The 14,604-nt window shown below is 42.0% G+C and overlaps 1 protein-coding gene and 1 long non-coding RNA gene across 5 annotated transcripts in view; both read left to right on the top strand.

Moving 5' to 3' along the window:
* The window catches only part of LOC309529766, a 589,156-nt gene that overhangs the window by 168,406 nt on the left and 406,146 nt on the right, over positions 1-14,604 (top strand). The window lies entirely within an intron of this gene.
* Positions 1-14,604, top strand: part of KCNH1 (potassium voltage-gated channel subfamily H member 1) — a 233,148-nt gene that overhangs the window by 119,820 nt on the left and 98,724 nt on the right. For all 4 annotated transcript variants that reach the window (XM_082217421.1, XM_082217420.1, XM_082217419.1 and 1 more), the window contains exon 10: positions 7,906-8,102. In XM_082217421.1, the coding sequence (XP_082073547.1) occupies positions 7,906-8,102 (197 nt within the window). The remainder of the gene's footprint in view (positions 1-7,905; positions 8,103-14,604) is intronic.

Raw genomic sequence — 14,604 nt, 5'->3', positions numbered from 1 at the left:
CGGAACAAATTAACTACTTAACCCGAGGTACCACTGTATACTATAGAGCAAACCCCTTAGATGTTGTTTCTCTCTCCCCCCCCGCCCTATTTCTTCCTCTCTTTCTTTTACTTGGGGAAGCTGCCTTGCATTTGTATCTGAATTTGTCTCTCTGTCTCAACTAGGTACCCAAAAGACTGCTTGTATTCTGGTTCAGCCATTTATTTATTTATTTATTTATCTACAGGGCAAATTATTTAAAAGGCAAATATAAATAGTCTCAGTCACAGTTTGGAGTCCTCCAGCGTGCTGATGTCTCCCTCTTCCAAGCCTTTTGTTGCCAACAGTCCCCTTTCATGTTGTCATCCCCTCCCTCCCTGGTTCTCTATCTTACCTTTGGGGCTCTGCCCAGGCCCCATTCCTCCCCTAGGCCACACCTCACATCAGACCTCGCATTCTCTCCCTTCCTGGGTTTTGTTGCTTGGCTGGAATGTAATCCTGTAAGAGCTCCTCTTTATTGCCTGGATTGACTATGCAGCCCCCAGAAGGTGGCCCAAGAGGGAATCATAGAATGGCTGGTGGCGCTGTGGGTTGAACCACAGAGCCTAGGACTTGCCGATCAGAAGGTCAGCAGTTCAAATCCCCGTGATGGGGTGAGCTCCCATTGCTCGGTCTCTGCTCCTGCCAACCTAGCAGTTCAAAAGCACATCAAAGTGTAAGTAGATAAATAGGTACCACTCCGGTGGGAAGGTAAACGGCGTATCCGTGCGTTGCTCTGGTTCGCCAGAAGCGGCTTAGTCATGCTGGCCACATTACCTGGAAGCTGTACGCTGGCTCCCTCAGCCAATAAAGCGAGATGAGTGCCGCAACCCCAGAGTCGGTCATGACTGGACCTAATGGTCCGGGGTCCCTTTTCCCTTTCCCTTTACCTAGAGTTGGAAGGGACCCTGAGGATCATCTAAGAATCTCAACTAAGGCATCCATGACAGATGGCCATCCAATCTCTGCTTAAAATCCTCCAAGGAAGGAGGGAGACTGTTCCACTGTGGAACAGCTCTTAGTGTCAGAAATTTCTTCCTGATGTTTAGCTAGAATCTCCTTCCTTGTAACTTGAAGCCATTGGCTTGGGTCCTAGCCTCTGGAACTGGAGAAAGTAAGCTTGCTCCATCTTCCATGTGACAGCCCTTTAGACATTTGAAGATGGCTATCATATCTCCTCTTTGTATCCTCTTTTCCATTCTAAACAGACCCAGTTCCTTCAGCTGCTTGTTATAAGGCTTGGTTTCCATACCCTTGGTCATCTTAGCTGTGCTACTCTACACATAATGCCTTTGGGCTGAAAAAGATTCCTTGCTTAGACACAGGGCCAACCCATCCTGTTCCTACCCCCACTGAAGCCTCACTTACCAGAATTGTGTGGGTGCAGCTTATGGGTTCCAGTTTGGGTGGCAGAATCCAAGGGATGACAGAGCCCCCACCACCATTACTGGAGAAACAAGGAGAAGCAGCTGTGGCAGCAGCTTCCAATGGGATTTTGCAGGGCTCTCACAAGATCTCACCGGAACCTGGAAGCCGCCACCAATGCTTCTTGCTTATCCAGCAGCAGTGGCACCTGCAGTGGTGCAACCTCTCGGATTCTGTCACCCAAGGCAGCTGCCTCAGTATGTCTCATGGGCGGGTCGGTTCTGCTTGCACATACGGATTGTACTCAAGACCGGCTGGATGGAGGAGATCACACTTTAGGGCTGCTGAAGGATCACTCTGTGGTTATGACTGTCATTAACAAAGACAGTGGCTCTACTGTGAATTGGTCAGTTTAAGAACACAGGTCAATAGTCTTACTATTAATTAACCTGTTCCACAAATTTTGAATTCTGATTATTCAGCAGTACCCCTCAGGATTTTGAATAGCAATCATTGTGAAAATTGTACTAGAAAGTGTGTGGGGGGGGGGAATATGTTCACTAAACTATAATCTCTCAGTTTCTCTTTTAATGGAATGTGATTATGGAATGTAAGAGTAAGAATATAAGAGTTATGCTCTTATCCCACCTTGCAACTGAGAAACAAACTGCATTTTTTTATTATTATTTTGTGACTGAATGATCTATGTAACTTAGGAGCAAAATGTCCTTTGTGCCTTAAAAAGATATGAATGAATTTACAGGCAATATTTTTTAAAATGCCATTAGAGCCAACTTTACGCCGAAATTAGGAGGCTGAGCCTCCTACAACAATGTTTCATTTGGTGAGCTTATTGCTCTTGGCTTATTGAATACGCTGTGTCTCTTGCATAATAATGTTACTATAAATCAGGTTTACCCAGTTCCTAAGAGGAAAGCGTGATCTCAGTTCCAAAAGATATTCATCGTGCTAGAAGGATATCTTTTGAGAACTAGTCTGGTGTAGTGGATAGGATCTTGGAGTTAGGCCAAGCAAATCTGTGTTCAGTTCCCTGCCTAGTCATAAATTTGTAGAATGGAAGGGAGATCTCATCCAACCTCCTGCTCCAATTTAGAAATCTAGAGCAAGAGTATTTACATCAGGTGACTGCCTAGTCTCTTCTTGAAGATCTCCTGTGAGATCTCCACCCACCCAGGAAATTCGCTGGGTGACCTTGGACCAGTTAGACTCTCTTACCCTAACCTACCTTTATGTTGATAAATGGAGGCACCCATGACAGGCCACAAAAAGCCCCCCAAAAGGTCAGTCTTCAGGCCTGGGGGCTGGTCCTTTAAGATTCACTCCAGACAATGGTGTAGAGTTTTGATAACTTCAGGGATAACTGTTGAGATGTTAGACTACAATAACTTTACCAATCCTGGCTGGGGCCCATTGGATTTGTAGTCCAGCAATAAGTGGAGGGCATCATGTTGACTACCCTTGATCAAAGCCCTGCTTTACAAAACTAAGACATATCTTTATTATTAGAATGTAAACATATGCAGAAGTATTTCTGCACTAATACTGGAAAAGTGCAAATGCTATCTTTGTTGACTAAACATTGTTTCTCCCTTGCTGTGCTGAAGTCTTTGCTGGAAATGATGTGGCGAAGCACATTAGGACCTGCCTCTTTTAAGTAGGAAACATTGTGTACAAAGGGGAGTGGGGTATTTGATTTAAAGCATTTAAAGAAAATACTTTAAAAAAATCTGATCCTTTTAGGATTCCAGTTTGGTATGGAATAATTTCCACCTCAATACAAATAGCTATAATAAAGCGGATAAAATCAATAAACCAACTAAAGTTATGATTGTAGTGTGACCATGCATGCATTTGTTATGCAAACCCAGCTATTTTAATTTGTTTACTGCCACCAGGGATTGGGGTGGTTTCATTTGTTTACTCTGATTAAGAGAGCACATTGCACAGGCGGATGGCATGGATTGCGTGTCCTCAGATTTCCAGAGTAAGTTATTATTCACAAAGTCATCATCCCCGAGGAATTTTTCTTTCTTTCAAAAAAACCATGTTACCCCTGTGGAAATGTGTGTGTATTCCATTCTGTAGAAGAAAGGTGTTAAATGGCCCATTTCCTCTAGAAGGAGAAAACCCTGCTGGTTTAATTTTATCTAATTGCAATCTTAAAGCATACAGACATAATTGTTCTTGTAATGCTTCTCTGAAACTGCTTTGGTTTAATACTTTACCGGCAAGGACATCTATTACACAGAAGTGCCAAAGGTGATAGTCCCAACTCAATGGGATAGACTCATAATGTGGCACAAGAATATTTAAACCTTGCCCCCACCCCCATACAAGGGAGTTGGATTTTATTTGATGTATTATTTCCGTTTAGCAACTGCTTACTTTCTGAAGATCTCAAAGGGGTTCCCAGTCTGTCTGTCTATCTATCTATCTATCGATCTATCTATCTATACATATCTATCTGTCTGTCTATCTATTATCTCTACGCAATAAGTACAATAAAGACTAGAATGCTTTCTGTAAAACAACAACACTCAAATACTTAAACAATATCCATGTTGATATGAATAATCAGAGATCAGTACAAGACAGTATGATGCAAAATTACAACCAACATAAAACATTAGTCATGTAGCCACTCACCCAATCTCACTCACCATCCACTGCACAGAACCACAACAGTCATTTACTACTTTGAGTATTATCTCCATCAACCAACCACTCAACAATATAACAACCTACAGTACCTACAAAGGATGACTGCCAATCATACACATGTGACATAGTCTCCCCATCTTCAAAGCACTAAAGAGCCCATGCCCCACACCTACTGGACCATGCTAGGATATCTTACAGGGGGGCAGTTCTATACCAGTTCTATACCAGAACAAACATTGTCTGCACAAACATTTCTGTTTGCCAAATGGAATGATTCCCCCTCTCCTCTCCCTGTGTGCTGTTCTAGGGGCTTTGCAGCTGCCCAGAGCCAATTTCAGAGGCACATGGGGGCAAGAGGGGGGTAGAGCTTGGTTGTGCTTGCTGCTGGTGGTTAAGTGGATCCCACACATAAGGTTGTATCCCCCTAAGTTATACTCAGAGTAGACCTATTGAAATAAATAAGTTAGTCATGGCCATTATTTTCAATGAGTCTGTCCTGATTAGGGGGATACAACCCAAATACAGGCAGCCCCCTGTTTACTCAGAGGTTACGAGGCACCGCCAGCAAAATCATGTTTATACCCATTTGAAACCCATTGAAAGAGTCTGCAGTCACCCCACTCTGCCCATTTAGTGACATTTCAGTGATGCCTTTATGACGTTTCCATGTCCCTTCTGGGTTCAGCGTGATGTGCATATTCACAGTTGCACACATATTGAACTCATGTAAATGGGGGACTGCCTATATAGCAAACTCCTACCTTGCAATTTGATTATTGCTCTATTAGCACAATGTGCTCTATTATATGATATGAGGAAAATATTTTTGAATCTTAAGTGTTTGCATTGGACCCACTGGTCATTTGGCATCTACCCAATGGACAAGGTATCTACTAAATGAATACAGACTCTTTATCTTGTTATTATATCATTATAGAATATGGCCACTTGACACAGGGCTGTTCTTTCAGATTCTGAGGAGAAAATATTTCTGTTTATCAGATTTTTAAAAAAGATTTCTTAGGCCGTACAATATTTTTTCATGTGAACTTGGAAGAGTAATTGTGGTTAGTTTTCAAATAAATGAAAGAAGTAAATTATTCACACACTTTTAGGGGACAGCACCCCTGAATTCAGGTTAAATCATATATGAAGAAACTGTGTGGGAGAACAAAAACTCAGGGTGGCTTTTATCAACTCTGCCAGTTACACTGTTTAGCCACCGAGTAAAGAAAAAGGAGCAAAGAGAGACTGACAGCTTTTAGGTTGTTAGCCATTTTTGAAGGATTAACAGCAGGCTGACACTCAACATTCTTTTTATGCTATTAACTGTCTTACTTTGCACAAATTACTCTAATTAATTAATTGGCAAATTAAATATCAGTGCCTTAGCACAGTTAGAATTTTTACAAAGTTTAATAAAGGTACATTTTCTTGACTGAACAGCACAGGAGAAATTACTTTTATTAGGAATCTTACATGGAATGGATCTTTCTAGATTATTGGAAGCAATCCACATTTTAAATTGAACGGGTTAATCGCTGTTACCAGAGTTGTTTAACTAAATATTTTGCAAGCTTGAGAATTCTGAATCCAGTGCTAAGACTGGATAAATGGATTTATGCTAATCCACCGGATAGTTTTAAGCACAGAACTCTGTGGAGCAATTCAGCTGATTGACTGCTGGCCTTTGAAAAACACTGCATTCTGCTTGCCTAGAGTACGCATAACTCTGAATACATAGTAGCTGTGACCATATATAACACCAAACTGCCTGGCGCCAACATTTGTGGATTTTCAGCGCCAGCAAAAGTATGCTTCTCTTTAACGATGTGGGTTCTTGATGTATCAGGCTCAAGGTCGACCCTACCATTAGACATAATGAGGCAGCCACCAGAGATGGCAGGTGCTGGGGGCAGCCCCCCCCTTCCCTCAGCAGTGCCTAAAGGTAGCCTGTTGCCTTCAGGTGCAGTCAAGTCCCTCTCCTGTTGCCAGTTCACTTGGTTCTATGTATAGAATGGGAGAGTACCATCTTGTCCTTTGCCTCAGGCAGCGAAATGTCTTGGGCCCACCTTGACTAGGCCGCTGATGTTTGCAGTGTCGGAGCCAGCCATCACAAATGGCGCAGTTTAGCGTAAAATAAAGACAAAGGGAGCCAGCAATATTTTCATGGATGGAGGGCAGTTCCTTTCGAACTTATTCTCTCCTCTCCAGTATCTTTTATTATCCTTTCTTCTCTCCTCCCGCATGGCCGTTTGCCAATGTCTCACATTACCTACATCCGGTCATGGCTTAAACCCACCCATCGCCAAATAGGGTCATCACTGCCCAGAGGAAACACAACTCCATTTAAGGTCAATACATTCCAATACATTGTAAAGCTCAGAGTGCTGGTCAGCCGAGGTCAGGGGGCACCCTGCAATATTACAAGCCTTTGCCGTGGCTTTATGACTCCCACATTGCAGTGAACGGTGTAGTTGTTGAACTGGTTTATATTGTTTTAATGTTCTTAATGGACTTCTTGTAGGATTTTTATATTTGATACATCCCACTTTGGAGTGACTTGAAGGGTGGGGTAAAAACCAATTGATCGTAAACAATTCATGTCATTATGTGAATGAGCTGCAGGAAGCCTTGAAAGCATACACTCTATCCTCTTATCTTGCCACATAACGGAAAAGGATTTTGGTGTATTTTCCCTGAATCTCAGCTTATTGCTGTATCCGAATGGAATCTCAGCTTTTTGCTGTCTCCAAATTGGGGATTAGGGCTTGCACAGTTACTGTGGTCAAACAAGCCAGATTCAGAAACCATGGTTTGAAATTGGCTTGTTTTGACATTGAGAAGGATTAGTTGATTCCCACTTTGGCTTCAACAACAAGCTGAGATGCAGAGAAACTGAAAATAAATGCTGCTGGCGCTCTTTTTCTGGCTGCACATGAGAGGAGGGAGAACATAGGTCTGTTGCTTGCTGTGGCCCATTGACTCAGTGCTAAGCCATGGTTTAGTGTTATGTCTCAACACTGCCAGTTGCCTATGTAGCATCCCTCATCCACCTCTCCAGACTGCGTGTCATATTATAGGTACAGCATACAAAAAGAATACAAGCCCAGGAAGATAAATTGTCTCAAACGTCTATCTTGAAGAATCCTGCCTGCTTCCTTTCCGTAGCATGATAGCTTTCTTCCTTATGTATTTTGAAGCACTATGAGTTTGCATTGAATTTGTTTGTTTTATCAGCCTTATTTTCTCCCCTGCTATTGTGTTTTTGATAGGATTATAGGGATTGTAATGTTTGCACATTTTAAAGATGATGATGATGGTGATGGTGATGATTGTGAGCCGCTTTGAACCCAACACTGTTGTTGGAAAAGTGGAACACAAATATCAAATAAAAAAATCAACTCTACCAAGTGTACTACAACCTGCATGCTTACACAGAACCAGCACCAGCTGATGGGTTGATTTAAATGAGAGAGTGACTACATGGGAAATGTTTCCTTGTGTCCTTGGCTTCTCATTTAAATCTGGCCTGACAGCGCCAACTGGGGAAGAAGGTTGTTGGCAGCATGTCACCGTGTACAGGGATATTTGGATCTTGTCCCTGGACTCCAACCAGAGGGCCCTGTTAAAAGTGTGTGTTCAGAACGTGGAATGAAATGAGAAATGCACTTTCAGAAGAAAGAAAGAAAGAAAGAAAGAAAGAAAGAAAGAAAGAAAGCTAGCTAGCTAGCTAGCTAGCTGGCTAGCTCTTGTGGAAATGTTTTGCTCTTGCTCTTTGAGTCTCGGCGCTGAGGCAGTCCTTTGATCGTGGATATTATTGCTGTTGTCTTTTCCTAGGCAAAGGAGATGTTTTTGGGGATGTATTCTGGAAAGAAACTACCCTCGCCCAGTCTTGTGCTAACGTAAGGGCTCTGACGTACTGTGACCTTCACGTGATCAAGAGAGATGCCTTACAGAAGGTGCTGGAGTTCTACACGGCCTTCTCACACTCTTTCTCCAGGAACCTCATCTTGACCTACAACCTGAGGAAAAGGGTAAGGAGTTATTGTGTGTTTAATAGTAGTTTATAAGGATGGTCTTGGGTTGGCTCTTTTCCTTTTCGATTGATTCTGTCAGGATTATTTTTTTAAATGGAAAATGTGGGTGTATAAGAATCCTCACTGGTAAACAACTCACCTACAGGCATATTTGCACTACAATGGGGTGTAACTTGTGCAACAATCTGCTCCTCTGTTTCCTCACTTTGCATGCTCCCTGCATCCCCCCTCCCCCAATTCTGGAGTTTGCACTGGGGATTCCATGGATTTTATTGGATTCAACCCATATACAATGGTACCTTGGTTTAAGAACAGCTTAGTTTATGAACAACTTGGATTTAGAACGCTGCAAACCCGGAAGTAGGTGTTTTGGTTTGTGAACTTTTGCTTGGAAGCAGAACATGTTAAGTGTGTTCCATTTGTAAATTGAGTCTTCCGTTGCTATGAGAAAGCACGTCTTGGTTTAAGAATGCTTTGGTTTAAGAACGGACTTCCAGAACGAATTAAGTTTGTAAACCAAGGTACCGCTGTACTGATTCACATCAGTTTACCAGAGAATTTTATGCATCCCAGCAAGCTAATGTAAAATTACCATGGAGTCAATTACAATGAAGCATGATATAAAAAATGTGTCAAATTGGTGGGTAAGGTGGGGATCTAAAAAATCCAATGCCTGTTGATAAGCCAGGGTTCCTAGGAGACCCTGAGAACTGCAGCGTTGCTCAAGTAAATTCTCAACACCCTTTCTATGCTACAATTCCCATGATTGAGAATCTTTGGCCTTGCACAAAGAACCATAGATTCCAGAGTTTCCTAGCGAGAGGGAATGACCGTTAAAATCTGTACTGGAGATAGTTTCTGCTTCTTCGCAACTTCGGTATCCAGCAAATGTGCCTCAAGCCTTCTTCCTTATACCTCTTTTTTTGTATATGCTCAGAAAGTTGTGAAGATGGGTGGGGGACGACTGTGCATATATTTAGTGCATTCTTCCCCCACTCACAAACATTCGCTCAGCACTAAGAACAGTCCGCTATTGCAAAAAGAGAAATGCAAACAGCAACACCAGCACTTTGAAGGATAGAATTAAAGAATTGCCATAAGAGGTTTTGTGGGAAGCATATTCTAAAATAAAGAAGTCTCCAAACTGAAGTTTGTGTTAGTGTATAAGAGTAAAGAAAAGCATATAGTAGAAATATGATTGTGAATGTAACATGGAGAAATCCTGAGGTATGCCATGGAATGAGGCCTCAGACAAAAGCGAGGCTACTCAAGAGGCGAAGATTGAGGCCTGTTCTCTTCTCTGTGTTTGGCTCCTCTGAGTTATTCTCTACAACCCTTGAAAGTGGCAAGTAGCTGTCACTTCATCCAGCCAGTCAGATTTATTAACAAGAAACCATTGCTGATCACAAAAATAGCACCAGCATGTTTTAACATAGGCGATTCCCAGTCTACAAGGCCCCATGTTGCACTGTGAAATCTTGTCTGAACTGTGAGGGCAAATGTTAAAACCTTCTAGGTAGTGTAATTATCCCAACCCATCAAGAAATAACAGATTTTCTACCAATTTTTTTTTAAAAAAAGGAATCTTCCTGGTAGAATTAGACAGGGAGCAATGCAGTACATAATGAGCAGCATTTTCCACACCTCCTGGACTGCAGGTACATAAATGATGGCTTAAAGGTATTCTGGCACATCCGCTGTGCTGTGTTGTGCAATGGTTGCGTGGGCAGTTAGTATGTGTATTTATTTACTTGAAGACAGATATAATTGAGCTCCCAGGTCTGTGGCAGAATATTGGCACAAGGCAATTTGTGTGCAATGCTTGCCATGGTTTGCACGATATGGTTGCATTCTGCTAATGCTTTGAAATAATCTCTCAGACGGAAGAATCAAATACACTTTCTGGTTGTGGGGTTTTGTTTTAGCTCTGCATCATTTCTGGTGAGACGGTATGGGCTGCTTTCTGTGGTAATATATTTTAACAGTGTTGGAATTGTTGCTTCAGATACAAGGAAGATAGGAGAAAGCCATGAAATCTGATTAAAAGCCAGAAAAAGGCTTTACAAGGGTATAGCTTTGCAACTATAATTGGCACCATGCAATGAGCGTAACCTATTTTGTCGAGACATTCCTTTATTATAGTTTCAAATACAGCATGGAATTCTTTGGCCTAATTAATTAACCTGTTCGTTAGTATGTTTTGACGGAGACGAGTGAGAATCACCACAGCGTTATGTGCCATTTTTTATACCTGCCAGTGGAAAGACTACTTATTTGTTTTTAAAATCATGTTGGCAGCAAACAGAGTTAATCATTTCATTATGCCCTGTTGAGTTGAAGTACACACTCAATTAGGTGCAAGCGGAATAAATTAGAGCAGAAAAACTTCAATACAAAGTGGATATTTCCTTCAGATTAAGGCTCAAGATCCCTTTATGAAGGACCACTGGACAGTTAAGTCCAGTCAAAGGTGACTATGGGGTGTGGTGCTCATCTCGCTTTCCAGGCCAAGGGAGCCAGCGTTTTGTCCACAAACAGCTTTCCAGGTCATGTGGCCAGCATGACTAAACCGCTTCTGGTGCAACAGGACACCGTGACAAGTGCCAGAGCACACGGAAACGCTGTTTACTTTCCTGCAACAGCAGTACCTGTTTATCTACTTGCACTGGTGTGCTTTCAAACTGCTAGGTGGCAGAGCAACAGGAGCTCACCCCTTCGTGTGGATTCGAACTACCAACCTTCTGATCAGCAAGCCCAAGAGGCTCAGTGGTTTAGACCACAGCACCACCAGCTCCCAATGAAGAGATATATGGCGCAGCCACCCCATATGTCACCTTCTCCAGTGATGTGCAGTTGAATTAATAAGAACAATTTATTATTTATACCCCACCCATCTGGCTGAATTTCCCCAGCTACTCTGGGCGGCTCCAAATCAAGTGTTTAAAATGGTACAGCGTTAAGGCTGCCTGATATCACATCAGCATGAAAACCAGCACATTTTTTTTATGGGCACACCTCTGCAGCTGCCACCCCGAATGGAGGCACTCCCTGCCCCCCTCACCTCACCTGAGAAGCACACTGAGCAGGAGCTGGGAGAGGATGGGACCTTGCATCCCTTGGCCACGCAGCATCACCCGCCAGTGGGGGAAGCAGGCAGACAGTGATAATGGTGGCAGTGGCAGTGCCCAAGGTGGAGGAGGCAAGCACATATGTCCCGCTGCTGCTCTGCAGCTCTGTCCAGCAGCAGCAGTGCTGCATGGAGGCGCCAGTTGGGGGAGCAATGCTTGCCTTAGGAGGCATAATGCTTTCCTTGTCCTGGGCTTTGGCAACCCACGCTATGCCACTGTTTGTAAGCAATTTCCCCTAAGGAAATTGTTATGCAAACTTTATTATTTTTATACACATTACTTGGCTGGAGAACTGCACTGCAAAATTTTGAAAGGTGGCTGTGTTTTGGCTCACTTATTATTTTGGGTATTGTGAACTAGTTAAGTTTGTTTTCAAATACACACTGAGACAACTTTCTCTCTCATTCCATCCCAGCTTAAGGAACTGCTATCCACGGCTGCTACTGTTTTTAAACCAGAGCTTTCTTTATGCTAAGCTTAGAAGGGTTATCTGCGGATTGATTTGGAAAGACATATTCAGGCAAAGGAACTTCATTCTTTCCCTTTCATGTTATTCTATGAAACATTTATTATAGAAAGCACATTCCATCATAGCAATTTCCATCTGATTATTGAGATAATGGTATTTTAATTGGATTGCAGTCAGTGATAAAACTGATGCTGATTGATGGTGAGAATGGTTAAACTTGATTAGTATTAAGTAAGTGAACTGCATTCTTTTTCTTTTATTTGCAAGAAGCTGATTGCAAATTAGAATTGGCTACCCTGGGTTACCCAGCACACTTACTCCGCAGGCTGCAGAAGATGTAAACATTGTGTTAAGAATATGGATAAGGTATACCAGATGGGAATTGCTGAAGAAAAAATACGATCTGTTTTGAGCAAAGTGCTTCATTCATTACCCATAGGTTGCATTCCTGTTTGTGCTACAAATATTTCAGTTTCTCATGCTTTGAGTCTTTAAGGATGTTGTGTGTCTGTGAGGGAGGAAGAGCTGGAATCTAGGCTTTAGGTGAGTATAATTCTATCAGTGTAACATGCATGGGAATCATACACAGCAAGACATTGAAGAATGGAACAGTTAACAATCATGTCCTTTTGAATCAGGTCATCTGTCTGATTACTTAACTTTTTTTAAAAAAAAGAACTGCATGCTCATTTATCCTTTTGATAAAGGAAGGCATGTTGAGTGCATAGTTAAACTATGGAACTCACTCCCACATGGGGCAGTGATTGCCATCAACTTCGATGGCCTAATCCTCTTTTAAAGCCATCGAAGTTGATGGCAATCACTGCCCCATGTGGGAGTGTTCCATAGTTTTAACTATGCACTCAACATGCCTAAACTAAGGAGAGGGGTATTGATGGCTGCTAGCTGCAATGGCAATGTTCTATCTTCACTGTCAGAGGCATTATGTCTCTGTGGTTTATGGGAACCACAGGTGGGTAGATGCTGTTGTGTTAATGTCCTGTTTGCAGGGTTGCCACATTCATCAGGATGCTGTCTTAGAAGGGTGATTGGCCTGATTTAGCAAGCTCGTCATATGTTCCATTTATAACTGAGATACATTCCACAGTGACTTGTAGCAGGGCCTTCTGAGTGATGGCATCCCAGTTATGAAACTCCCTTCCATTGGAGATATGTTTGCCCCCCTTCACTGGCATCTTTTAAAGATCTGTGAAAGACCTTTTTTGTCTAAACTTTGGGGACAGAAGAGGTGGCTAACCAGCTTCTATTTACCATGACTTCTGCATTGTTTCTGTTTTGTAATTGAATTGTAAATTGTATAATTTTGCAGTATTATGTTATATTTTACTGTATTCTTTGTATACTGCCCTGAAAACATAGGTTGGAGGATGGTCTAAGAATGCAAAAGAATAACCAAAAAAGTCATTCCCTGTTATAACTGTATCCCTTCATGCAAGTTGCAAATCTTCTCTGGGGATTTAAATTGCAGAGGAAAGCTTCTGATAGCACAATTACTAGACAATAGACACTTTCAGCAGAAAAAACCTTCCTCACTAAAACTCTTCCGTGCTGAAAACCTGCAGAACCAGGTTTACTGTAGACCAGAACAAACTTTTGCCACTCATTTGATGCCCCCCCATTATTATACATGAAAACTTTTTCCAACTGTAAGTTTTTCTATCCATCCTACAATCTGAAGTTGCCACAGGTACAGTCAGTATTGTAAATGAATTAATTTCCAGGATGCTAGGTTGAATGAAAATTTGTTGGCCTCAAAATAACTGTCCTACCAAGGGGACATGAGAGCACACTGAACACATTTAGGATGGTTAGACATTTTTATCTACATCAATCCATCAATTCTACTGGGGATTCCAGGTTATACTTCTTTCCACTGGGAGATCTCTTTGAAGAATATAAAGATTCCTATGGAAGAAGAAGTTTCCCATCATCCTTAGTAATGACGAGTGGCTTAGTAGCTTCCCCCCTTTCTTCCCTCTGGTTTGAACCTCCACGCCTTTTAGCCTCTTTAATACTCATCAGTGGAGTGCCCCTAATTGGTACATTGGCAGAATGCTTCCTGTCTTTTCTGTTTCAGCAAATATTTGCTTTAGTTTTTGTGTACACTACTTCTTCTTGATTGCTCTTAGTTTACTTTCACTCACTCGGGGATGGGCGTGTTTGCTTTCCCTTGCACAGATGCATGCGGTAGTTTGCATGATGGGATATAGATGATTGCTCATGCCCTACCAAAGAGAGCTGGCTGGCTGGCTGGCTGGCTGGCTGGCTGGCAGTACCCTCAATTCAGGTCTCTCTAGTGCTCTCCATGCCTTGAATATTTCATGATGCCATTTAGCCATTAGGTCTTTTAGATGGTGTGAGAGATGATTAAACAACTGGCTGCGAATACTACAGAAAGACCTTTTTCACAGGTGGAATGCTCTAGCATTTCATTATGCTTGCTCTGCTCAGGAAGTCTAGACAGGCAGGCAAGCACATGTTTCCTTTAGGACTGTGGATTTGTCTTCTGAAATACGAGATGCAATCAGCACAATTATTTCATAAAGCTATATGTGAAATGATTACCCCATGAAATAACTTGAACAATGTAAAATAATGGCTTTGGATTTCAGTGGCTCTACTCATTACATTTTAGGTGCACACTTAAACTTGTGCCTATTAGTAGCATAATATCTGAATGTTGAAAGAAGCGTAATCTTTGGCAGAAGGCAAACCCTTCGGAAATAAATTGCAATTCTCATTTAGTAGTTAGGTTCTCTTCTTAGTATAAGAAATGTTGGTTTTCAAAGATGCAAGGGCAATCCTTTAATTGTAACATCACATAAGATTTGTGGCCCAGTTTGCATGTAAGGTTATATGTCAAACTATGGCCTTGTGCAAA

The sequence above is a fragment of the Podarcis vaucheri genome (assembly GCF_965113315.1).
Source record: "Podarcis vaucheri genome assembly, chromosome: 3".
In the NCBI taxonomy this organism is placed as follows: domain Eukaryota; kingdom Metazoa; phylum Chordata; class Lepidosauria; order Squamata; family Lacertidae; genus Podarcis; species Podarcis vaucheri.
The sequence above is the reverse complement of the archived record's forward strand: the minus strand, read 5'-3'. Positions and strand labels throughout refer to the sequence as shown.